Here is a 24744-nt window from a genome sequence, read left to right as displayed (position 1 = left end):
TTCATCGTCCCTAGTTAGAAATCTCATACCCAGCCCCAGTCATCAAATCAAGAGCTAATTTTCTCACTCCCAAGACAGCCAGCCACAGTTACAGAGCAAATGCGAATTTGTTTGGCTGCATCAGTGGAGATAAAGAGCTGCAAAGCACACACGGATGATATCATAACCCATGTGACATATAGTCAAGCCCATTCAGGTTAATGGTCTCACATGTTACTGGACCAAATTCATTCACTGTAGTGTTCGTACGTCTCAGAAATGTCAAGCCGCGGCGCACCGTGACACCGAATGCAGACAAAGCGCTCATTATCGTGGATCTTAGGGTGACGTGGAGGCTTAGTGAGATGCAACACTGTTTGCATAGCCTGTATGGAGACAAATCTGCCATGCAGCGACTGCCACAACCCTTCACTCTTCATGTTTGACCCCCCCACAGACAATGTTTGCTGGAATGGCTGCACAGATCTAATCAGATGATCATAAGTTTAACAAATTGTTATTTTCTGCTCGTTCGCGACACTAAATCCAATTTTGCACTGGCTGAAACAAACCAGTAAAATGAGGCCGATGCAAGAAAGGAGGAAAGAAAACGACTGGACACATGGAGTGAAAGAATGCAAAGAGTGGTTTAAGAGTGCAGTTCATCAAAGCCAAACAACAGCTTGGTAAGACGTGCAAGGGGAGCATTTAATAAATGCTTTATAACACATTATAATATAGTTGTTGGGGTGTGCCAAATTGTATTGTTCACAATAATACCAGTACAATTTTTAATATGCTAACAAAGTGCCCCATAAAGTGCCTCTTATGTATATAAAATGTTATGTAAGGTCTGAGTGCACAGCTTCTATTAAGCATGGGATTCATTATTTGTTGTGCTGCTGTTGCCTTGTGACAGATGTTCCCCAGGAAAGATGGATGACTTTCCTGATTGGACTGGCACCATGCAGCCAGATGACGAATGCCATTTTGACGTACAGTGCACTGCAGCATGTGGTCTCTGCTCTGTCTCACACAAAGGGACAAATGGCGCAAAAAAAAAAAAAAAAAAAGCCACGGGCAGAAAGACTTTGTCAGTTTCCGTGGCAACGCACACGCAGAAAACCAAAAGGGGCCGGGAAGCGAGAGAAATATCACTATGGTAACGCACCTGGAACACAACACGCCCAGGCAGTGGGACGCTTGCTGCTGTGATGCAGCGTGCAAATCGGCCCAGACTCAGGGTGAATAACGTGACAGAAAGCCTCTTCATGCTTTACGTCAATAAGAAAAGTGGTGACATCTTTGCATGTGTGCACTTTCAAAACAGCTGCCAATAACACGCATCATGCAACATGTGGATGTACATGCATGTTTTTCTATTGACTATTGACAGCACCATGCTATACCGCAGCCAATAATAAACAACACAGCTACTCCTTTCACACTCAATATTCTATATGCCGGACAGACATCAGTGTGACCGTTATTGACCTGCAGCGCCGTGGCAACGCATCGACAAAACTGTTATGACTGTTCCTGATTTGGTCATACACATGTGACTCTGTGACTGTGTGCGTACAGCATATTTGAGTGTGACATGGAAGAGAGAGCCAGAAAAAGCAAACCCCCACTCCTCCAAGAAATATACACATACACATGCTTCAAGTGCCGCTGGAAATATCCTTATTACAACCCTGCGCAACAGTAAGTAGAGACAATGGAGCAAATCCTCTTTTCGTGAAAGAAATCTGCTAGAGAGCCTTTAATCCACTTGCTTGAGCAACGAACAGGGTGAAAATCCTGCAATGAGTTTTGACCTTAAAGGAAGCCATGTGGAGGATGGCAGCGTTGGCCTGTGCAGCAACGGTCCCCAGAGGATGAACCCTCATGACTCCGCGGACGTTTCGACTAGTGCCAACAGTCACAGTTTGCACTGCTCCGTTAAAATATTTCAACATCCATTTGATGGGTTGCCATAAAGTTTTGTGCAAACTTTCATAGTCCCCGGAGGATGAATCCTTTTGACTTCTCCTCTGCTGCGACCATGAGGTTAAACTTCGTGCTTCTGCTGAACCTCAGCATGTTAGCATTGTTATTATGAGCATGTTAGCATTTAGGACAAAGCCCCACTGTGCCAACAGAGCTACTAGCATGGCTGTAGACTTTCTTACTTACAATTCATTACTTCCTTCATTTTTTCCTGTAAAACTGCATCTATACATTGACCGCAAGCAATACAATTGCAGTTTCCTGCAACTGCGTTCACACACACGCACACACATCTCTAACGACAAAATCATGTTGGCTGGCTTTGTTTAAACTCCAATCAACAATGGAAATGTGCAGCGATATTGCAGGAAGGTATCAGAGTCCCCGGAAGAGATCACGCATGGTGAATAAAGACACTAAGGGAGCGTTCCAGAATTCCTCACGTTGTACTTCTGGTTTGCTCTCGTTCCCTTTTGTGTTGCAGCTGGCTTCAAATGACCCTTGAGCAGAGTTTCTGTGCCACAGCACTGATCCAGAGGAATGCACAAGTATTTTTCAACACTTCTTTCCTCCCCCCTTTTTTTTGTCTTTTTACAGGTTGGCTTCATGCATGCATGTAATAGATTGCTTTTGCTGACCTGAAACCTCCTCAAGGTTCACATCTGCTTGTAATTACTGGCCACCCTCGCTTCGTCAGCCAGTGCTGTTGGTGTGTGTGTGTGCGTGTGCGTGCATGTTTGTACATGTATCTGTCACACACTAACGATTAATTGGTTTCTCCACCTGTTTTTGGTTGTCCCTGACACCGCCTGAGGGGAAAATAACCACCAAATTATGGATCCCTGTTATCCACACACACACACACACACACAAGTTACGTAACCCAGCGCGAGAGTAATGCTACGGTATCAGGCTTATGATTGGTCGTAAAATGTGAGGTTAACAACCTCCAGGGTGGGAGGTCATGCAGATGGAGTGTTATGTGAAGAAAACGGTTGTAAATGCAATTATCATACCATCCATTCCAATGCAAACAAAACGACTGCGGTGATTCAGACATAACTGGTTGTGTTGATATGCAGCTAGTGCAGAAATCAGTGATTAGTGATTAGTTAGTGCTGAAATGATTAGTCTGTGCCTTGATTAATTGATTAATATAAAAAATAGGACGTTGTGATAGTAGGTTACGCAGATTCATTTTTTATAAAGTAAAAAATGTCAAACATTTGTTGCTCCCAGCGTAAAGATTTACTACTTTTGACCTGTTTCATATCATTGTCAAATAAAAATATCAAGGCTGTGGACATCTGACGACAGAACATTGTGATCTGGGAACGTGTGATGGGTATTTTCCACTATTTCCTGATATTAAATCACATGCTGGCCAGTGATTCAAACTTGACGCAGAACGTGCAGGAAGTTCAGGTTTCAGCTTTTAAAAAAAGCCCCTTTTCCACATTTGTGTTAAATTTAACATTTAACTTTGAGATAAACACTGATTTGGGATCAGTTGCAGTCTTCAAGCGATGGCACTCACTGGCAAAGCGCACGGTAATAAAATCAGTCAAGGACACGACTTCGAGCCAGTTTTGTCATTTCCAGCACATCGCACAGAAGAGGGGAATCCATCCAGTGTTTTTCTCTCAGGCTTTTTATGGTGTTTACTTCAGCATATTGTGGTGATCGTTTATCTTATTTCCTAAAAGGAACCAAAATGCGAAACTTGGCCGAGCTCAACTGTCAAAACAGCTTTTGTGTTGACTTCCACACTTGATGCTCTTGAGTCATTGAACAGTTACGCAACTTCAACAACGCATGCTGTTCATGAGCCCTTGCCGAACTTCATAGCTTTATATGCACTTTCTGAACGTATTTTGTCATGTTTTTGTCTTTCTTGTCGACACAACAATACAAAATCACCTGCAAAAATCGGCCGTTTTTGGCTGGAGTTCCAGGACATGGCATTTTCCTCGCTGCATGATTTGAAAATGACCACAAAGGCACAAACGTGTGGGTATCAGCTTTCACTGCATATTGTTTTTCGTCCGCCTTTGCATTTAATGAGGCCTTCCTGGCTCATTCTCAAGAATGAGCAGCCGTGAGTGTGTGCTCCGCATATTACCCCCAATCATTGGCAGGCACATCTAAAGCCCCGGGCGAACTTCAAGCATTTTAAAGGCAGATTAATAAGAAGGGACTGCAGCAATAATGAGACCCAACCTTGAAGATTTAGAATCTTGCATAATGGTTACACAAGCTGCAAAAGCAAAGAAACGCAGGTATTATATCAGCGCCGCAGTTGATAGTAGAGAGAGAGGCTGAGGTAATGCGTGGGGTTGTGTGTGTGGCGCTTGGCAACCTGGAAGGGTATTTCTCTATAAGCTGCCGTTGCAAGACTGGGTCAAAGTCAGAGACATTACGCTCCTGTTTGCAACACTGAACTTTATGCATGATAATCTCTCAAGTGTTTAGACTGTCTGTTTGAGCGTGTGCACAGGCCACGAACATTTTCCCCAATTCTGGCCAAAATTACAACTCTGTCGTTCTTAGAAATCATTGATCCCAGGAGGGAAATCTGTTCTCTGCATTGAACCCAGCATCAGGAGCAGTGGGCACTGGGGTGATTAATGGTCGGGATGGCGCTGTTATGTCCCTGCTACTACTCTGATTACCTAAAATTGCCCCCACACCTATCTGATGGACGGATGATATCAAATTACACATGCTGACGGCTCTTCAGGGCTAGCTAACTTGCTACAGGCCAGGATTTGTAATTGTCTTTCTCAGGTTAGCACTGTGCAAGCAATATTGAGGGATATTAACGTGATATAGGGGAAGTTATAGGGTGATTTTGTGCATTTACTTGATGCATGAGCTCTTCTTGTACTGCTCATGTTGGCATTATTGAGTCTTCCTAGATTGCTAGTTTGCTCATCTGCCTTCCCCAGTTTCAGTTCCCGTCTGTGTGGCTACAGGCGAAAGAGTTCCATTCATTTCCATTGAGCTTGTTCTTAATACAAACGTCTGTGTGAGACAGAAAAAAAGAAAGAGCGAAAGTTCACGCCAGGCAGGGAAATAAAAGACGAGGAAGGTCAGGACGTCCCCTCCTATCGATCGCGTCGCCATGTGGTGCAAAGACACGCTGCTTCTCCTCTGTTCACAGGTGCTTGTCCATGAAGGGGACCCGGGGTGAGCTCCGGAGTGGAGCTGCTTTGCCTTGCAAACCGTCGATTTGCTTGCAAGGCATGTTGGGAGGCCTTCAAGTTGCATGGGATGGTCCGCGAGCAAGACTACAAACAACGGAGCCCTCTTACAGACTTGAGTTCCACATCGATACGCTCCTCCAGGTCCCTCCAGCTATTACAGCACAAACACAGCATGCTAATAATGGCCTGGTGGTCTGTTTTTGCACCATTTTGGCTCGCAGGGAAATTTTAGGCTGGAGGCCATAAGCATCAAGTTTCTAGCAGTTAAACTCGCTGTTGTTTTAGATTAACTAACAACACTTTGTGAATTAATTAGCAATTACATCCAAATTATGATTGTCTCAGACAGCCATGATTAAGGAAAACACAAAACCGAATATGATCATGATGTCATGATGATCACAATCTATCTACTATCCACTGTCTCCGCTCCTTCCGCATTTCAGCGCCCTTTTTTTGTTGCACACACACACACACACAAACCCAGTCCTATTCAACTGTAACCAAGTCAGTAAATTCTCCTCTCTCTCTGACCACACTATGCGGCCGAGCTAATGAAGCCGGTTAATCATTACAAATCTTGTATGAAGAGCGGGGCTTTTTACCTGATTGCCGTGTGTGTAAGTGTGTGTGCAGATTGGAAGCTGCTGTGCTTGAATAAGGGGGGGAAAAATGCGCCGCTTGCCCCACTTGAACTGAGACAAACCGACGGCGGACCGATGGAGACTGAGACGGTCTGCGCAATCAGCGCTCAGTCCTCGACCTGCACGCGTTTGTGTGTGTGTTTACGAGTTCCTCCAGGCCTCTGTGTGTGTGTCATGGAGTGATTTGAAACCCAAATTAAGGTCACAGCTCAGCGGTAGCCTAACCACTGCCAAGCAGAACTCAGCAGATGACAATTGCGGTCTTTCACCCGACAGAGGTGAGCATGATTTTGGTAAGCAGGCACTTACTGTGCAGCTGAGGAAATGGAGGGAGTATTTGCCAGGAAAAAAACAAGTGCCTGGGTGTTTTTTGTCATGATGATGGCTGTAGATGGGCTTTATTCATCTTTTTTTGGTGATCAGAAACTGATTTTACTTTAACAAATTGCAGACCTCAAGCTTCTTGGCATCAGCTTCAGTCAATCAGGAAATAACATCCCCAGAAAATGCCTGAAACTCATTATGTAGTGATGTAATGGCTGCGTTCAATTTTTCTCATGCAATATCAAATTCCAAAAATGACTGGATGGAGAGACTCGAGCCGCCCCACCCTCTCTCCGCTAGCTTCCCAACTATGTCTGTTGTCCTTAGGTGTGGTTGCTGCATGGCGGATGCAAACAGTAAATGTTACCAAACCTTGAAGCAATCAGTTCGCAGTGCCAGAGGAAGGCCCTCAGTGTGGAGAGTTTGGCACATTTTTCATGCAGATTAAAAGAAAGAAAAATGAATTCAAGCTGTGACAAATAAGTCTCCAGTGACTCTCACAATCATCATTATTTTCATCATCAATTAATCTGTTTTTCTCTACAAATTGACTGATGACTGAATCATTTGGTGGTGAAAGAAATTGCTTTTTTTTTGTCGGATCGGCATTCCAAAGCCCAAAGACATCCAGTTAACTATCAAAGAGCACAAAGAAAGCAGGAAACATTCACATTTGAGGTGAATTTTTGGGGAACGTTCGCTTCAGAATCAAATCAGTACCCAAATCTGTTTTCATCACGATCAAATCACGGAGGGATCTCCATCTCACAGCCTTGCGGTACCACTGGATCTCAGCTTGTGGGCATGTTTCAGACCTATTTCTCATCCACTTTGCCTTTTTCCTTAAATGAACACCAAAAATGTCTGATCTGGATGTGAGAACAGCTGAATCGAGTGTGCCTTTATTAACACAGACAGACGTCCAGTGCAAATTGCATTGTGCGTGTGGGGCACTTTGTCTGTCAATCATTCAGAATGGTTGTGTAAGTAGCCCCACGGGCATTACTTTCCCATCAAGCATTTTGCAGTCTGAGCGCTCTACTATGCCAGCACCGTGAGAACTGGATCTCACACACACACACACACATACAGGCCTCACAGGAACAACTCCCAGAGAAATGCTGTGCCACTCCATCAGTCCTGGAATGTTAAATAGATAGATTCGGAGATTAGAATTGGCATTTGTGCCAAAAGGCCGTGACGCGTCGGGCCTCAGATGTAAAGCAGGAATGCGACGTACTCGCCACAACTGTGACGAGCAAAATCCAGTCGCAATTGCTGTCATGGCTCCTTTTTTGCCAATATCAACAATGCACACACCTCAACCACAGCAGAGACTGAGACAACTCCGTCCTGCTTCCAGACTTGAAGAAAAGGAGTGTGACTGACTTCAGAGTGGTTCCAGAGGTCTTGGGAGATGTCCCAAAGTGCCTCATAAATTCAACAATTTCTGGCAATTAATTTCTAATTCCAAGCAACAAGTGTCATGAATCTGTCATTTTTGAAACAGCTGCTGTCTTTTCTCTTCCGCGGCCTCAAGAGCTCGACATTTTTGTCCAACTTCACGACAAATTTGATTTCACACAGTTTGGCCGTTGACGTTTCAGCTGAAGTGGCGGTTTTGCAACGGCGGACTGGGCCTCATCCTCGCCCCAAGACGATTTCCTCACTGAGGACGTCCAAGCGCGCGGGATGTGTTGGCATTTCTTTAAAGGAAGTGGGGTTGCAACTGTCGGCTGAGATAAGACGGACTGAATTTCAAAAGCGCATTCTTAAACTGGAGTTTCTGCATCCACGCCATGTCGATCCGAACGCCTTCCATTACGACAGATCAGAGTGCGTTTACTTCACACCTCGGCCTTTACTTTTCATGGATGTGAGCGTGTGCGAGATTAATGCGCTGATCCTCTTAGGGAATAGTTAGTTTGTTTTTCGCACCAGTGGCGAGAACAAGAGCCGACAAAAGTACAGCACATTCCCCTGGTTTTTCCCTCTCTGTGCTCCTTCCACCGTGTCCATGTAACACAGCGGGATCAGAGCGAAGTCTCCACAAGGCTCTTCATTTTCCACATGGGTGCCGGATCCCCCCCTCCCAGTTAATCCTGCAAGGTAGTTAAAGAGCGGGGATTATGACCTGCTCCTCACAATCCGGATGATGTTTGATGATGAAGATGACAGAGCTGCGGCGCCTTTGCGAGACACATGGCAGCGCTTTGCGTGCGACTTGAATGCAACACGCGCGCACGGGCCACAAGCCAGCATGTGCAAAAAATATTACACTTGTGTTTTTATAGTGTGGAAGCCTTTAAAAAATCTTCAAACCTTGTGGTTGTGCTGATGTGTTCCACTTTATTTTTTGACCCCAAACAACTTACAGGGCCCCTTTTTCTGCCCCAGGGCTCGTCCTGCAGGAGGAGGTGGGGTCTGTATTGGCTCTGCAGCTTCCGACGGAGATTGAGAGTCTTCCATGTCTGGACTGGAATGTATGACCGGGTGGAGACAGGGCGGATTTCAGCCCCTGGGGCTACTGATGGTTGAACAGCGAGTGAGCTTTCTTCATGCTTTACACTTGCAATGCACATCGTCATCTCTGCATTTGTTTATCTGTTCCTTTCAGGTATAAAAAACAGGGGATGTGCAAAAGAGTGGGAAAAAATAGAGAGAGACTTTGCATAATGAGCATCCTCAGTGTTTGCTTTTAGTGGAAAACACTTCAGATTGAATTAAATCAGCGTTCAAAACCATCTGCCTTGTTTCAGTCCAGGAAGTTTTAGTCAAGTGTAGCTTCCTGGAGACCCGCTCCACACCCGTCACTGCCCGGCGACGCTTTGTTCTCTCCGGACAGTGGATGGCGCATGGATCTGTGCACGTGTAACACAGGTCAGAGTGGGGTCAGCTGGTCTATTATTGATTTCCTAGCGGAAAGAGAATGAAAACGGCGCTCCGGTGCTGCCAAACACACCAGCCCGCCTTCAACTGACTGAAACATGTGTGTGTGTGAATGTGTGCCAGTAAAGAAAGCTTGAAAGCTCAAACAATAATGACGAGGTGTGAACACTTTAAACAGAGGCTGATAAGTGCTAATGGGGTGTTTAATTAATATGGTAAACTACTTATCACCTTCCCACTAGCGCTGCTCCGTGAGAGCAATCAGAACTCGAGCAAAGTCTGTTAAGTGCAGGTTTGATGACTGGTGAGAGCTGGGAAACTAAACTAAACAGAGCAAGTACCGCAAGGTTTAAACAGGATCCAGCACTGAAACATGATGACAACAAAACCGTCCGCGGTCCGTTGCTGACGCTTTGAGTCAAAGCAAATGCTTGGAATTAATCCACAAAGTGAGCCTGCTTGCAACGGTTAAGGGACTGTGTGAAAATTATTTGACTTGGAAAGAAAAAAATACCTCACCCTCTACACTGATGCCTCAACTCAGCCCCAATTTCAAGCCAACGTTGTCAGAGGAACAATCACATTAGCACGTTAGCAGTTGCAAAAGTGATGGCACACCGGCTGTTCTCTGTTTTTTGAACCACGAGCCACTAAATGAGCAGTTTTTACCACTGCTCCTGAACAGGGCTCAGCTTTCTGCATCGCGGTAGAACAGGCAGGTTGAGCTGAGCATGCATTATGTCATAGGTTTACTCCATGTGATACATTTAACTTCCCTGTATAATGAAGCTAAGGCAGCTGTTGTCCAGTGAGAGATTCTGTTTAATCACTAACTATATGTGTCTCGTGAAGGTTCTCACTCCTAGAAAATAAAGCCTGGATCCAAAGAAAAGGGTTCTTTACTACTGCATATGATAAAACGCACCTTGAGGGCCTGTGGCATGTTTTTGGATATAACTCGCAAGTAAATCTTGCAAGAAAAATATGAAACCTAAACACGAGGCAACAAAAAACTAGACTACCAGACTACCTTCCCGAAAGCAAAGAGACAAAATCCATCACCCTCCCCATTTTCCGACCTCACCTCCACCCTAATAATTTCAGCACACTCCCCAACTTCAGGTAGCTCCGGAGCCTGTTTTTCATCAGAATCTTTGGAAAAGCATGAACACGTCAATGAAATCTGGTGAAATGTTCGGCAAGGGTGACTGTGAATCTGAACTCAAAGGGATTCCTTTAACTTCGCAAGATTTTTTTGATCATGTTGCTGCTTTCCCGACATGTAGACGACATGGAGATGCCAACTATCAGTCAACACAGAGTTTATGAGTTATCACAAAACAGATTTTCTGTTCCCTTCCACTTGTTTATGAAATCAATAAACTACAGCCTCACATGATCACTGCAGCTACTTAGAAGAAAAATTAAACAATTTTAAAAAATGGGAAAAATTTTGAACTGTGGGAAATTTGGATATGGGAAACAAGCAAATTAAGCAAATTAAGGGAGATACTGGCGAGTGAAACACATGCTGCTGACTTTGTTTCTGAGCCCAGCATAACTTTGACCTTGATGAGCTCCAAGATTGCGAGGAGATGAAGAACAAATCGAAAAAAACCTCTCTTTTCCTTTAAGAGCCTGTTTGCTTTCTTCTTTTCTTTGTCACAATCTGGTTTGCCTGGAACGCCATCGTACCACCGTCTTGAGACAATAACCCTGATGTAATGAGCGGATAAACGCGGCCTTGCAGGAGTCCAACGCTGCAAACACAAACACCGCTTGACGGATGGAATTATTCATCTGCTCGTCCATCACTCAGCCCGTGCAGGTCGTCACTCATCTATCCGTGGTCAGTGTGTGAGCACACACACAAGGACGTTTCCTGCTTGCATACTCTCATGATTTCACTATAAACAAGCATCTACCGTGGTAATAATGCAGCCTGAGCATCTCCCATCGGTCTAGCTTTTTCATGTAGTCTCCCTTTATGCCTGCTTTTGCTCTACTTTCATATCTTTGGGGTGCGAGGAGCAAAATGCAATGCCACTGCTTGCTTTTTTCACAACTCTTAGCCAAGATGCATGAAAAAACACACATTTGACTCAAAAAAGTGATTAATAAATGTGAGTTGGCAACATTTTTGAGTGTACTGATGCACATCTGCATCTTCAAGAAAGGAACAAATAACTAAAATGTCTATAAATCTGATTTTATGTCCACATTAAGCCATAGACTGGTGCAAATGATAAACAAAAATAGCCACTTATTTCCCATCAGCAGTGCCGGTTTCACGAAATCCAACTCTGACTATAAGAGAGAGAAAGCAGCAGCATGGAGGGACAGGAGGAGTGGGGGAATATTAATAGACTCTAATTGGCTGAAAGGTAAACAGTGTGTGTGTCACGATGAAATGGCCGCGTGCGTGTCCGCGCCCGCGCTGCCACAACACGCTTGTTGATCCTCGCATTCCGGCGGCGGCCTTGAGAGCGGCTAATCCAGTTTTAGTCAAAGGCTCCTTGAACTCCCGGGTCACACTTTCTGCGCACATACTCACAAGTTGCAAATCACCCGCATGAGCGCACACATTAAACAGGCTTGTCCTGTGTGCAAACATGTGCATACCAGGCGCATGAACGCACACACCCACTGCAAGTGTACGCTGCACATGCTATCCCCTCCAGTGCAGCAAATGTGTGTTTTTCCTGTCACCAAACCTGTGTTATTCCTGGCATCGTCTGTGTTATTCCTCATCCGACTCCGAATATTTCTTTCATCAAGGCTCTCTGAGATGTCATCAGACTGGAAATCTGACTTCCACCCTCACGTCTGTCGTCATCTGTCTCTACGTGTCTGGCCTTAATTCTATCAGCCCGCCTGTAACCACATGTCTGTCTGAGTTTTTTCCCGCTTTGCAAACATGATCACCAATGATCAACGGAAGGCAGGTCACGTACGCATGCGGACGACTGTCAGCTAATCTTTTGCAGGCGGCTAACTGAAAATGATGCCATTTATTTAAAGATGCGTGTGCTACTTTTCACCTTGTGGTTGCTTGTTCACACACATTTGAAAAAGAAGGTCGGCGAGTTGCACTGAGGTTATCAACACCTGCACATATTGTAGGACAGTAGAAACTGACCCTACTGTACGTTGCATATGCTGCATCGCCTGTGCACGACTTCCCACGTGTCAGATTAACAGGGATTGCGAGTCATTAATTCCATTGGAGGCTGATTGCTGCCACTGGATCTGCTAGCCTTTCCTTTATCTTGAAATCATACAGTTCAAACATAAGCAGGAAGTGGAGCGCATTGTAAACAAAATGTGTGTACGTGGTTATGATTTTATTTTTCAACTCATTTCATCCAAAAATTCTCATTATCAGGATGATTTACTAGTCATGACTCATACGAATACTAAAGAACTGGCGTGGATCGCTTCACTGTTCATGAGAACCAAGATATGCACACCAAGTTCCACTTGTCGGCCATGCTAACTGTTCTCGGCTTTCTTCCACGTTGTTTTGGTGTTCTTCATCCAATTCCCTCAAGCGCCGAGCTCCGCTGTGCTGTTCCAGCAGTGAGCACTGCCTCAACAAAACTAGTCCAGGAGTCAGTGTCGTACAGCATTTTCATGGAAAGGTGCGTGCGTGCTTTCCAGAGTCTTAGATGTTTTTTTTCCAGTCCAGCAGGGACACTGCCGGGACATTGCTTGACTGGAAAAAACTTGATGAAAGTTTTTAGAACGCAAAGACAGATCAATGAAGGTAACCCGAAAAGAGAATCTGCACTGAGTTACTGAAGCTAGTGGAACAGCAGCTACCCCAGATGTGACATCAGGATTTTGGCTCTCATCAGGAACCGTGCTCCTGAACTGGATCTCTACCATGTGAACGATAATTAGATCATCTTCCAACAGTAAGTAACTCTGGATGCTCGTGTCATGAATCCCTGGTTATTTGACACAAAAACACATGCACCTTGTTAGAGACAAGCACTCCCAGACACACTTTGCCCCATGCCCTCTGACCCACAGAGACCCACTGAAGCAGCAAAACAGATGACATGATGCTTGAAGCCGAACTGACGTCTTTGACTTGTTGACCTTTCGTAAAACTTTCCTTACCCGTAGTAAAGGGGATGGGTAATTGTTTTCTTTTTTAGCCACAAGTCTGCAGGCGTTACTGCTCCTCTTAAGACTGCTGCGAGATGCAAATCCGCTGTTCTTGACAGAAAAATGTTCAAAGCCGTGAAACGCATTCTGCTGAGATTTATCAGCGTGGCTAGTTTTGGCATCGCTGTGTTGCGGAGGTCAACCGGGGAGCCACAGCTGTCTGAGGTGTTGAAAATATTAGCAGAGATTTCTCCACCGGACAGTACAACCCGTTCTTATTATTTAGCATCTAGTTCTGCTTTGTGTGCATGACTCATGTGTGTGTGTGTGTGTGTGTGTGTGTGTGTGTGTGTGCATCCATGTGTGGCTCTGGGTTGAGTGCAAACACTGGCGCGTGTGGAGTAGCGGATTACATAACCTTTAAAACCCCGGATGGTAAACTTGATTAGTTCTGTCTTGATTCCAGTTCATTACACCGTTTTGCAGCGCAGGCAAATCAGGGAGAACAAGCTGTTATGGTCCTTTAAAATGCCCAAACTATGATGTAATGCTTCTGCGCTTCACACAGCAACATGGTGATTGACATACAACCTCACGGCTTGGACGCAAACAAGAAACACGTCTAACCCTCTCATGAACCTGCTGACCAACTCCCAAAACTTTCGTTGAAGAAAGGAACACCTCTGGGTGAAGTCATGAAGGAACCAGGGCAAGAGCTTCAGCTGTGAATCAAACGCCTTCCAACGTCTGGAGCGCATATTTTGCTCGGGCCCAGAGAAAGACTCCCGCCTCTGGTCGCACATCTCCCCCGTCAAACAGTGGATCAGATCTTGCCAGAACTGTCTCTTCTGTGTCGCCTCCGCTGTGTTTTCCCCCCGCAGCCTTCGACCATCTCCATAAAAAGACAAGTCTTGAGGAGGGCGGACTTCTCTTTCGCTGTTGTTAATAAAACAAGTGCCGTTCCCCGACAGGGTCTAGAAAGGGAAACGGACGGTGTTGTCATGACAAGCCAGAAGTGACGGCTGTGGAACGCGAAACGGGCAGTTTTGGACTTTGTGGTTTTCCTTTTCCTGCCACAGCTGAATTGTGCTGCACATGCAATACCAGGGCAGGGATCCTCTCGAGCGCAACGTTAACGCGATGAAAATGGGATAAGTGTCCCCCAAAATTTGACTGGCAGGCTTTGTAATGAAACCAAAAGCTTGGAAATTCACCCAGTATCTGTGTGCTGCACTCCCGCGAACACAATGTCCACTCCTTCTGGGTCAGAGTGTGCTTTGGAAAACTTGTGATCAATGTAAATAAAAGCGCTGTGCTGATGACTAAGAAGCCGCATGGATGGTTGGTGCCACCCACACACACACACACACACACACATGCAAGAGCACAGCTGTTCACTACAGTCACTAGAGCACCAAGGATGGGCATTGATGCAAACTCCCTTTTGGATAACACCTAAAATCAATCTTTATTCATCGATCCAGTCAGTCAAACCTGTTGAACGCATCTTTCAATTATGAGACTGGCTCTGTGGATTTTTCTGCCAGAGCTGTTTGTGCTGGGAGTGGCACGGGAGTAAAGCAAACACACATACCGCGAGAGAACAAGGTCACACATCAGCGGGTAAGGAGGCGGCGGCGTGTTGTAAAATGTTTGCTCTCGGCTTTACGGAGTCAGAGGGGGAGGGAAAAGACGAAATCTGAAGTTTCTGAAAACAATGGAGCGCAGGAAAGTCGAATGTCAAGAGAAACAGCAAAAAGGAGAACAATTGGAAACAAGAGGAGGGAGTTGGGTGCTTGTCTAAACAGGTAGCCGCACTCTGTCTTCCTCAAGCCATCTAGGGACCCTGGTCACAGCATTTTCTATTTGGTCAATGATGACGGACAGGCTTAAACAGACAAAGAGAGACAGCCGAATATGAACGAAATGACAGCGAAGGAGGGTAATCCATCATTTCATCGCTGCTTCCTTTGTGTCGCTCTCCGTCTGCCCCTTTACTCCTCTGTGCCAACAACAGCAAGGCCACATCCATCAATCCAGCAGAGCCCGAGCTGACTAAAATATCAACCGCAAATGATTTTCGAGCTCCTTCCCCACTCCGATCCTCTTCAGGCTGATCTTTCGGTCGCTTCAGCTGCAAAAACACAATCTGCACCTCAAATACATTCTGCATCTGACTGACAGCCTACTCTAAAATGCACAAGTCGGAGCACTCGTACACAAAAAAACAAGGGCGATCATTATTTGATTGTTGGCAAACACCTCGGCGCCGGCTGGCTCCTCTCCAGGATTGGCTCACTCGCATCACGCTCCTGTGTTCTCAAACATCCTTGTTCATTCATTTCCCTGCTGTCATGATGTGACACCCAGACATTGTGTTACTTCAGGGTGCACATGACCCGCGACTCGACGCCAGTCAGGAAGACCAATAAAAAAACATTATGATGACTATACAGTTGATCTTACTGGTGCAGATCAGGCTGCTCAAAGCTAATATTTTGAGTGCATATTTGCAAAAGGCCCTCCAGAAAAAACAGTACTCAAATCACATGTGATTAGCATCCGCTTGAATCAACTGACAATCTCATGTAGTGTACATGACATTTCCTCCCTGGTCCGATTTGGCTGCGAAAATAAACGAGCTAACAGCTGAAGGCAACTCAATTTACTTGGCTGAACAAACAGTTTAGTTGTTCAAATGATGCGCAGAAGATCGGTTCATTTGTTCAATTGGTTCAATCGCATGTTCGTGTGCACACACTGGTCTGCATGGAGAAATGTGCAGGATGGGATTAATTCTGTAAGACACCGCCGTGATAATACGAAATGGAAAAAGCACTTTGTGTAAATTAGAGGTAGAAATTAAGAGTCAGTTTGCTGATTCAAATTGTTTGGTTCGCTTCAATCAGCTAATTACAGACCCTGTAATTAGCTGATTGTTGCACACCAGCGTGGTTCTGTGATTACAGTAATTCATGGTCTCAAGAGGATGAGTTTACCTGAAGCATTTCAGTGTTTCAACACCTCTGCTGTGGTTTACATACACATATTTCACAGACGTTCATGGTACCCAGATGACGCATCCCAAAGACTTGCTTCTTAGCATCGCCATTGCAAGTGATGCATCTTGCTTGTTGGATAAAAAGGACCCGTGTGTATCATTCTTCTCATCCTTGTAATACCATGTAAACTTACAGTCTGCAATATAAGAAAACAAATTCCTTTCAAGGCAGGAGCTGAGCGATCAATCCAGCCTCTAATGTGTTATCCCTGATGGCACTCCATTAGCACAATGCCTTCACGCCATAAGCAGAATGCATCACACATCACTACAAGTGGAACAAATGCGCCGCTGCCTCGAGGGGGGGATTAAAAGTTTACGCGCTGGCAACCACGAGGTGCCGTTACACATCCCTTTCACTCCTCCGCCGTCTCTCCAGCTTCTCCGTCCCTGTGTGTGTGCCTCCAGTCTGGTAACCTCGAATCTGAAATATGTGTCCGCCCTGACAGGAGTGATGATATCCTGCGTTTGTTCATCACTGGGCTGATGAAGAGCGGCTCAAAGGAGCATAATCCTCCATTAAAACAAATGCATTTTGCTTTGGAACTTTGTCTTTGTCATTTTGAACTGCGTTCTTGTACTAAATTCAACTAAGCGTTGGGGATTTATGAGACGTCAATGAGCAGCCTGCCTTAACGTTCAAGTGTAATTGATTATGATGCACTGTCAGGGCATAACTCTTTATGCTTTACCTGCTGCTTTTGCCATAAAGATGTGGTTTGAGGTTTGGTGAGGAAAGGTTTCATGTATTTCTCATCAATAAAAGCTTTCTGAATGAATTTCTTACCTTATAAACACCTCCATGTAGTAGATTACCATCCCTGGCCTCTGTTTAGACACATTTTCCAATGCAAATATAGTGTCTTTCACAGTTTGGCGAAGTTACAGCGCGCACTCTGGACTTGCTTTTTACTGCTCATGAAACGCAGAGCATCAACAGAAACTTTGCAGACGTGGTCATATTCCTGCAGCACACCCACATACTCAGAGCGTGTCCTCAAGCTCGGGGGTGGACTGGGAAAACCGAGGAACAATCTGATAAATCAAAGAGCGGCGGCACGGTCTCAAGGCCAGAGAGGAAAATATATTGAAAATGAAAAAAACGCGGACATCAAACCAACCACGAGTGACACTTCGCTGCCGCTGCTTTCCTTTTTTAGGAGTATTTCCATCAGTGGCAAAAAAATGGCATTTAACCCCCACCTACCCTTTTGATGCACATTGGTATCCAAACAAGCACTTTGAGCTGTTTCCTGCCATAACTGCCACAATGCCGACTAGCTGTAACGCTAACTTTGAACACTGATACACAGCTGTAGATGATTAGCCGATAAATCAATTAGTCTATGAACAGAAAATGCAGCAGCAACTATTTAGATGACTGATTTGTCGTTTCAGTGATTTTTCAATCAGAAAATGAAGTGTTTTCCCTCCTGAAATGCCAACATTTGCTGGTCTTCTGTGATATTAAACTGAATATTGTTGGGTTTTGGGCTGCTGGTTGGAAAAGGCAAGCTATTGCAGGATGTTTTGGGAAGATTTGGGAATTTCAGACAATATTTGTTTCCAAAATTAAACTAGTTGCTGATTCATTTTTTTGTCCATCGACGAATTGAGCAGTAATCGCATGTATAACGTATTTTTTGATCTATACATTTCCTACTGCTTATGTGGATGTGGAGCTTGGTGGGAGCAGGCTTGCCAAAGTAGCCTGCGTGCCCTTTTACCTCCTCAAACACCCCCCCGCCCCCCCCAGCTCTTCTTGGGGGAGCTTGGGTCATTCCCAAGCCAAGCAGGATATATAATCTCCCTATTGTTGTCTTGGTCTGCCCGAGGTATCCTCACAATTTTCTTAACTGGAATACCTCCACCGGCTGGCATCCAGCAGGAAAAGCTCTTCACCCTGACCCTAAGGGAGAAACCCAGACATCCAGCAAAGGATTCTGGGTGCTTGCACTCACAATTTCATTCTTTCGGGGCACTACTGAACGTACGACAGGTGAGCAATGGACATCTGGTGAATCAACTGCATTTTTCCAGAGGATTTTCTTCAGCCATCCAAATTATTTGAAAGATGATATCGCTGTTTTTTGCATTATGTTTCTAAAGTGCTACAAATGAAGCTGCCTTGCCTTAAACGCCATTAGTTTTGCTCTTAATCAGAGAACCAGTTCCAAAGGCTGTCACGCAGGATTTTCTCTCATGTATTTATTGGGTTCATAAAAGGAGGCCAGAATTTGAATAAACAAATAAAAGTCCAAATACATCAAGTTTCATTTCTACTACTGTCATGGAGAAGTGCATCAAGAGCAATTTGGCCGGTGAACTGAACTCATCAGCCTGTGTTGGATGAATTTTAGACACCGCTGCTGAGGGGCCATGTGGTGGATGCTTTCACACCATGTACCCAAGCTACAAAGCACAAATCCAGACCGCAACGTGCTGCCGGCCGAGCCAAAGAAAATTGTATTGTTTTCCAATCAATGCTTGCAGCTTTACGAGGGCTTCCAGCCACAGAAACATTGCTCATAAAGAGGAGACAGACCACTGGAGCAGTCGGCAGAGGATTCCTCTCCACTGGAGAGGAGGAGGAGAAGGGGGGGCAGATGGAAACAGAAGGAGGGGACGGAAGAGAGAGGGCCGATGATAAAACACTAGCATGTGTGGATGTTGAAATCTGTGTCGGCTGCACAAACCAACTCCATTCCCACAGCTGAATGAACCTGTCCTACGAGCAATCTCTCGCGTCTCCAGCCTCTTAATCTTCGTCAAAAAACACGCCAAACAGCCAAACGTGAGCTCCGAAATGCTGAGGGTTTCATTTTGAAGGCGCGGTTCTCACCGGAGCCACCGTCGCGCCTCACGGCCTTGACCCATATGTGTGTGTGTTTTGCCCTCATGCGGCCGCCGAGCTTTGAGTGTCAAACACACCACCTGTGGCTCTACGACAGAAGTCTGCTGCAGGTGTCTGCGTCTTCACTGAGCCGAGCCTTCTGCGCAAAAGTCCCCTCACCGAACCAGGAAGCATGTGTGGTCTTGCGCGCCTGCATGTGTGCATGCTCCATCCACCACATGTCACTTAAAACGTTCCATCACAGGAAGTTTTTGCATGTTGAGGCCCCTTTTGCTCTGCTCAGTTTCGAATTTCAGTTTCGGTCACTGGCATCTTACAGGGAAGGACTTTTATTTTGTTAAAAACATGAGGTCATGTTTATCTGTTGCATATGTTTAAAATCATGGCAGATTGGAGCAGAAAGGAGGTTGATGACACATATAGAAACAGAAATTCTGCAATGGCAACAATTATGTGCATAATATCAGCAAAACAGGGAGACACAGACGTTTAAGGTTCTTCATGCAAAACTGTCTTAAAAGTGGTCTTCACGCAGGAAATAAACATCTGTCTCTCCGTTCCTCACACACACACACACGCACACACACTAGACGCGCACGCGCGCACGCTCTCTCAGGCAACAGCACATACAAGCCATCAACCCTTATCAGTAAACGTCTGAGTCACTGTAATTAATTTATGGCCAATAAACCGAGTACTTACAAGATAGGAATTTTGCCTGTCAAGGAACACGGAGTCTCCCATGGTCCCGAGTAAGTATCCACATATAGTAAACACTCACAAACGGAGACGATATCCCGTTAGAAAATAATACGTCCCCAAAAAAAGAAGTGTGTTTGTGCGTCGGAGCGGAGCGAAAAAAAAAGTGTCCAAAAACCACTCGTGTCCCGCTCTTCTACATTAAGACAAGAGACAAACTGAGACCTTGGACTTTCGTTTTTACTGCATGTCACCGCGGCGCCTGCTTTTCAGAGCTGATGTCTTCGCACCGGTCAGAGAACCATCTGTGCCAGACAGGACGCCACAGTGCGTAATGCGTAACGGATCCATACTGCGCGCTCCGCGGACTCTGGTGAAGACAGATGCTGAACCGAGCGAGGAGTGGAGGGAGAGAGGCGACCGTCAAGTCAGCTGCGGTACACGGCTTCCGGTAGAGATTTTCAAAATATAACCAGCTTTGGTCAGGGTTGCGTTTCTGCACAAATATCAGAAAGTAGGCAACGAGTTTTCCTGAAATAAATATCTTGAGGATGGAAACAATTATAATAGCATAAGTGATAGTATCCTTGCAAATAATCCTACTCGGAGGGATTCATGTTTTCCTACTTCCAGGCAAAATAAAATGTGTCCAACATCAGCCATTTACACTCAGCCATACTTTCATGCATGGTTTGTGCATTCGGTGCAGTTCAGCCACACAGATCACCATGTGGAGTTTGCAACTGAAAAATGGAGCCAGGCGGGTGGGGGAGGGGCAGGGAGGCCGAAGGAGCGGGACGAGCAGAGGAAGAAGCTTTTGATTATCAACAGCGGGGCTGCTCAGATGTTTTCATGTCAGTGACCCACAAATGGAGCTCCACAGCAGATAAGATTGACTCGGGGAAACTCCATGTAGGGAGATTTTTGTTTTGGGGTAGTTTATAGGACAGGACTGTTCCTGTTTTTGCAGCAGATGAGGAGGAAGCAGTGTGGAGACAGACATGTTTGTATTTTTTTTTGCCAGTCATAATTCAAATGAATGACAAAGCAAATGCATTAAAGCACTATTCCTTTCATTCTGGGCTGATTCATGTGTTGGGACAAAAAAGTAAAGTCCAGTCTGATTATTTAAAAACAGAATCTCCTGAGAGTAATTGCTGCTGTCCTCACTGGAAATATCCAGAAATGCATCATGGTCAAGCTAAAAACAAACTCAGTTTTCTCAGCCTCTGGGAAGTTGATATTTCAGAGCTGGAAGGTTTCTTCCAGCTGTGCCACATAGCTTGCTGTAGGCCTGATTACTGCAGCACATATGCTCTTAAGGGCAACCACGAAAGGTCCACCACTGGAAGAAGCAGGAGTAGGAGGCTCGTCTGGGTTTGTGTAATACTTGATGTGGAACCAGCGTTGGGCAATCTGTGTCAAAAGGCTCCACTAACATCCAACCTCATAAAAAAACAGAAGTCTGCAAAACAAATGGAGCACAACCCGGTTCTATCGGGAACACGGCGGCCATTCGCTTCGCTCCGCAGGTTTATTGAGAGGGACACAAACAAGGCACATCCCTCTCCCTAATTTCATATCCTGCAAGTGTGAATGAGTTAATGAGTGTGAGAGACCAAATTCCTCTGCGCTTATCAGATGGTGTCGTAGCCATTCAAAGAATGCCGAGGAGTTAAGAGGAACACTTACTTTGCCCTGAAATGTGGAGATAACAGACTGAAGGCTGACTCAGCCACAAAGCAAGCGCTGCAGTGGACTGCCCCGGCGCCGTCGAAACCCTGCAGTGTTATAAAGTTACGGGTGGCAGAAAACCTGTTCTTGCAGAGAATAGGTCTTTGATAGGAATGCTGCTTATCAGATCCCGTCTAAATGAGGCTCGCTCAAATATTTGAGGCGTTGCATTAGCTCGATGTCGAAAAAAAAAACGTCTTTGGATCAAATGAAATTGGGACAGAAGGTGGAGCCGTGCTTTATTACGAACGTTCACGCATTGCATTTGCCAGCTTATTCAGAGGAGCTGGAGCAAGCATGCAGAGCACCACTCACTCAAATCGCTGTACGAAATCGCCTGCATGACTTTATGTTTAGGTTGGGGGAGAAGGCGAGCACAGGAGGAATGCGCAAACACCACACCGGTGAGGCATTCTTTGATTATGCAAAACAAACCTGAACGAAAACACGTTAATCCTCATTTTTGATCCCTGTTTTGTTATCTGATCAGCAGCGCGCGAGCCAATTGGGATTAGAACGATGCGTGGGATGTGAGGATATACACAAACGATCTATGAAAGCGAAGTCTCGTCCAAAATCCCAAATATTTCTGCAGAGATAAAAGTTTCTGTGAGGTCCTGCTTAAATCTGAGATTCAGAATCCATGTTTGCATCACGCACATGTAATGCAATGAACATGAGAACATCAAAAATAATGGATCATCCCCAGCTGAAATATGATGAATGCCAACCTAAGGTCCACTTCCCAGCTTTTTCTTGTGCTTTTAGCCATATAAGAGCTACATCAAAAAAAAAAGTGTTTTATCAGCTGTTATGGAAATGAATCTGTTGATCCGCAAGCTCAGGAGCTGTTCTGATTTTATTTATATACTTGAATCAACACCACTTAATCAGTGTTTGCTGAAAACATTGATAAAGACAGTGTGATATGTTCAAAAGCTCCGGAAAAAAAGCTTGTCAGTGGACCTTGAGTTGAAACTGTTATTTTTAAGGAATGAATTTTCATGCTCCCCAATATAAATGTGCTTTGAATAGGAAGTGGACGGTAATTCGTTTTTTAAAAAAGGGGAGAATAACTAATAAAGTAGCCAATACACATAAAATCAATAAATATAAAGAGTGAGTACAAGATCAATATTTGAGTGATTTGAATTTCCAGGTTAGATCTTTCTCTTGCTGTTTTGCAGCAATGTCTCTGAGTGTCGCAAGAAATGTGTGCAGAGAGAAAAAAAAAGACGCGCAAACAGAGCCACATTCTTGGGGGTGAAGCAGAGGGAATATAAGGGGCAGATTTTTATCCGTGAAAAACACAGACTCACGTTCAGTCGTAAGGTTCGCAGCTGTATTTATGGCCCTGTAGGAGGAGCCCATTGTCTCCTAAAATGGTCTTTGACTGGTCCCAGTGTGACCATGGCCGACACACACACACACACACACAATACACCGAGCCTGTGGGAGAGGGAGGGAGGCCGGAGGGGAGAGGGAGACATGAATGCGCGGCCTTACGTGCTGCAGTTGGCAGGACTCCGCCACCGTTGCGCGTCACGACACCATCAAACTGCTCGGCCTGAGTCTGCGCGTCTTCTCGGCTGGCCGCCGCTCCTCGCATCATCTTGAAACTGTTAAGCCGATGCCGAGACGAGGCCGCGCGCGGTCATACATCACTTTCAAAGCGCACTCAGGACTTTCCACAGTTGCATTTGGCACGGCCTGTTCGCGATGATATATCACATCCCTGCTATTAAGCGTCGATCTGGAGAAGACGCAGCTTTGAATTTCGTCAGAAGAAGTGACAGTGAGGAGTATTTACAGCTATTTAAATCTGCATCATGATTTCTTTTTTCTCTGTATGATCCTAAATCACCAAAATATGAATATTTAAAACCAACACTTCTTAAATCACCTCCTATGAATGCACATCTTGAGATTTCCAATGTTATTTTACAGGGCACACATGCGGCCTGCCTGTGACTCCAGGGCTGCATGATGGAGGCGGGCTGCACAACGCTAATGTTTACATCCTGCAGCCGGGAGGTGCGGCAACCCTCCTTCCAAAGGCTGAATGCCTGAGTTGTGAAATCACTCCATCGAGTGGAAAGTATTCTGTTAAAGTGCTTTAAGACGATCCAGCAAATGACAGAGAAGGAAAAAAAAAACTTGCGAGGCCTTCGATCTGTTTAATAAACACACGCAAAATAGATGTTGCAAGGCCCGGATCAAAGTATTTGCATGCGTTGCATCACACACACAACCTTGCCCCCCCACCCCCACCCCCCACCCGAGAGGGAAACTGAGCTGAGCGGCGAGATTCATATCTCGCTGTCGTTCATAACTCACATGACAGCTGGAAAAGTTATTTGCAATGTGCAATCTGCTATATGTTTCCAAATAGCTGCTGAAAATATGAACTGGCAACGCGGTGCATGAGCCCTCCAATCTAGCCATTCATCGTTCACTTCCATATATTTTTGTAAGACTTGGCTTGCTTTTGAAATGCTGACGGCATGGCTCTATGGACGGAAATGTCAGTCTGTTGGCAATGGATAATACAAAATCTTGGTACAGGCGTTCCTGGTCTCCAGAGGATCAATCCTGCTGACTGTGGTTACCTCCTGGCTTTCCCCCTTGAACCACCACGAGGTGGACATTTTTATTTTTTACCACGAACAAGGCTTATGGGAGGCCATGATTTTTGGTTCCGGACATGTATGTTGAATCGTAATAATTTTGGTGATCTTTGGCTTCTCCAGTGAAGCGTGCAGACCGGCGTTCATTGCTCCCAGAGATGTTTTAGCCTGCGGACGTTCGCATTTTACTCAAAGTACCACGAAGTGCAGCCTCGCAGAGCTGCGAGCGTGGGTTTAGACGCTTAAGGTCCGGTCACACCAGCATTTAAAAAAGTCAAAATTCAGCTTCGCTTGCAGGGGAGAAGCAAATCCACGCTCGCTAGTGAGCAAGAAGTCAGAAAATGAACATCGTACAGCCGATGAAAAGGACTAAACAGCAAAACTATGGAGCTTTGCCTTCTCATTAGCTTGTGGTCTTGGTGTTTATCTCTCCATCTTTCACACCACGAACTTTGACCTCGGTTTCACAAGACAGCTCAAAGGTGTGAGAGAAAGAGAATGAGAGAGAGGGGAGAGGTTAGGGGGGGGCGAATGGTAAAAACTGGGCACACATAAACGAATTTACAGCAGGAGCAGCACAAAGCGGCTCTGGGGGATGACCTCAGAACTGGGGAATGTGTGT

At 45.3% G+C, this 24744-nt stretch overlaps 1 protein-coding gene across 1 annotated transcript in view; it reads right to left on the bottom strand.

Annotated features, from left to right (window-relative positions):
• The window catches only part of LOC121627418 (rho GTPase-activating protein 6-like), a 39200-nt gene extending 19064 nt beyond the window's left edge, over positions 1–20136 (bottom strand). Inside the window, exon 1 of the mRNA XM_041966319.1 lies at positions 19765–20136. Coding sequence (XP_041822253.1) covers positions 19765–19806 — 42 coding nt within the window. The 5' untranslated portion in view covers positions 19807–20136. The remainder of the gene's footprint in view (positions 1–19764) is intronic.
• Between the last annotated feature and the right edge of the window lie 4608 nt (positions 20137–24744).

The sequence above is a fragment of the Chelmon rostratus genome, chromosome 24, assembly GCF_017976325.1.
Source record: "Chelmon rostratus isolate fCheRos1 chromosome 24, fCheRos1.pri, whole genome shotgun sequence".
Lineage (NCBI taxonomy): Eukaryota > Metazoa > Chordata > Actinopteri > Chaetodontiformes > Chaetodontidae > Chelmon > Chelmon rostratus.
This window is presented reverse-complemented; position numbering and strand designations above follow the sequence as displayed.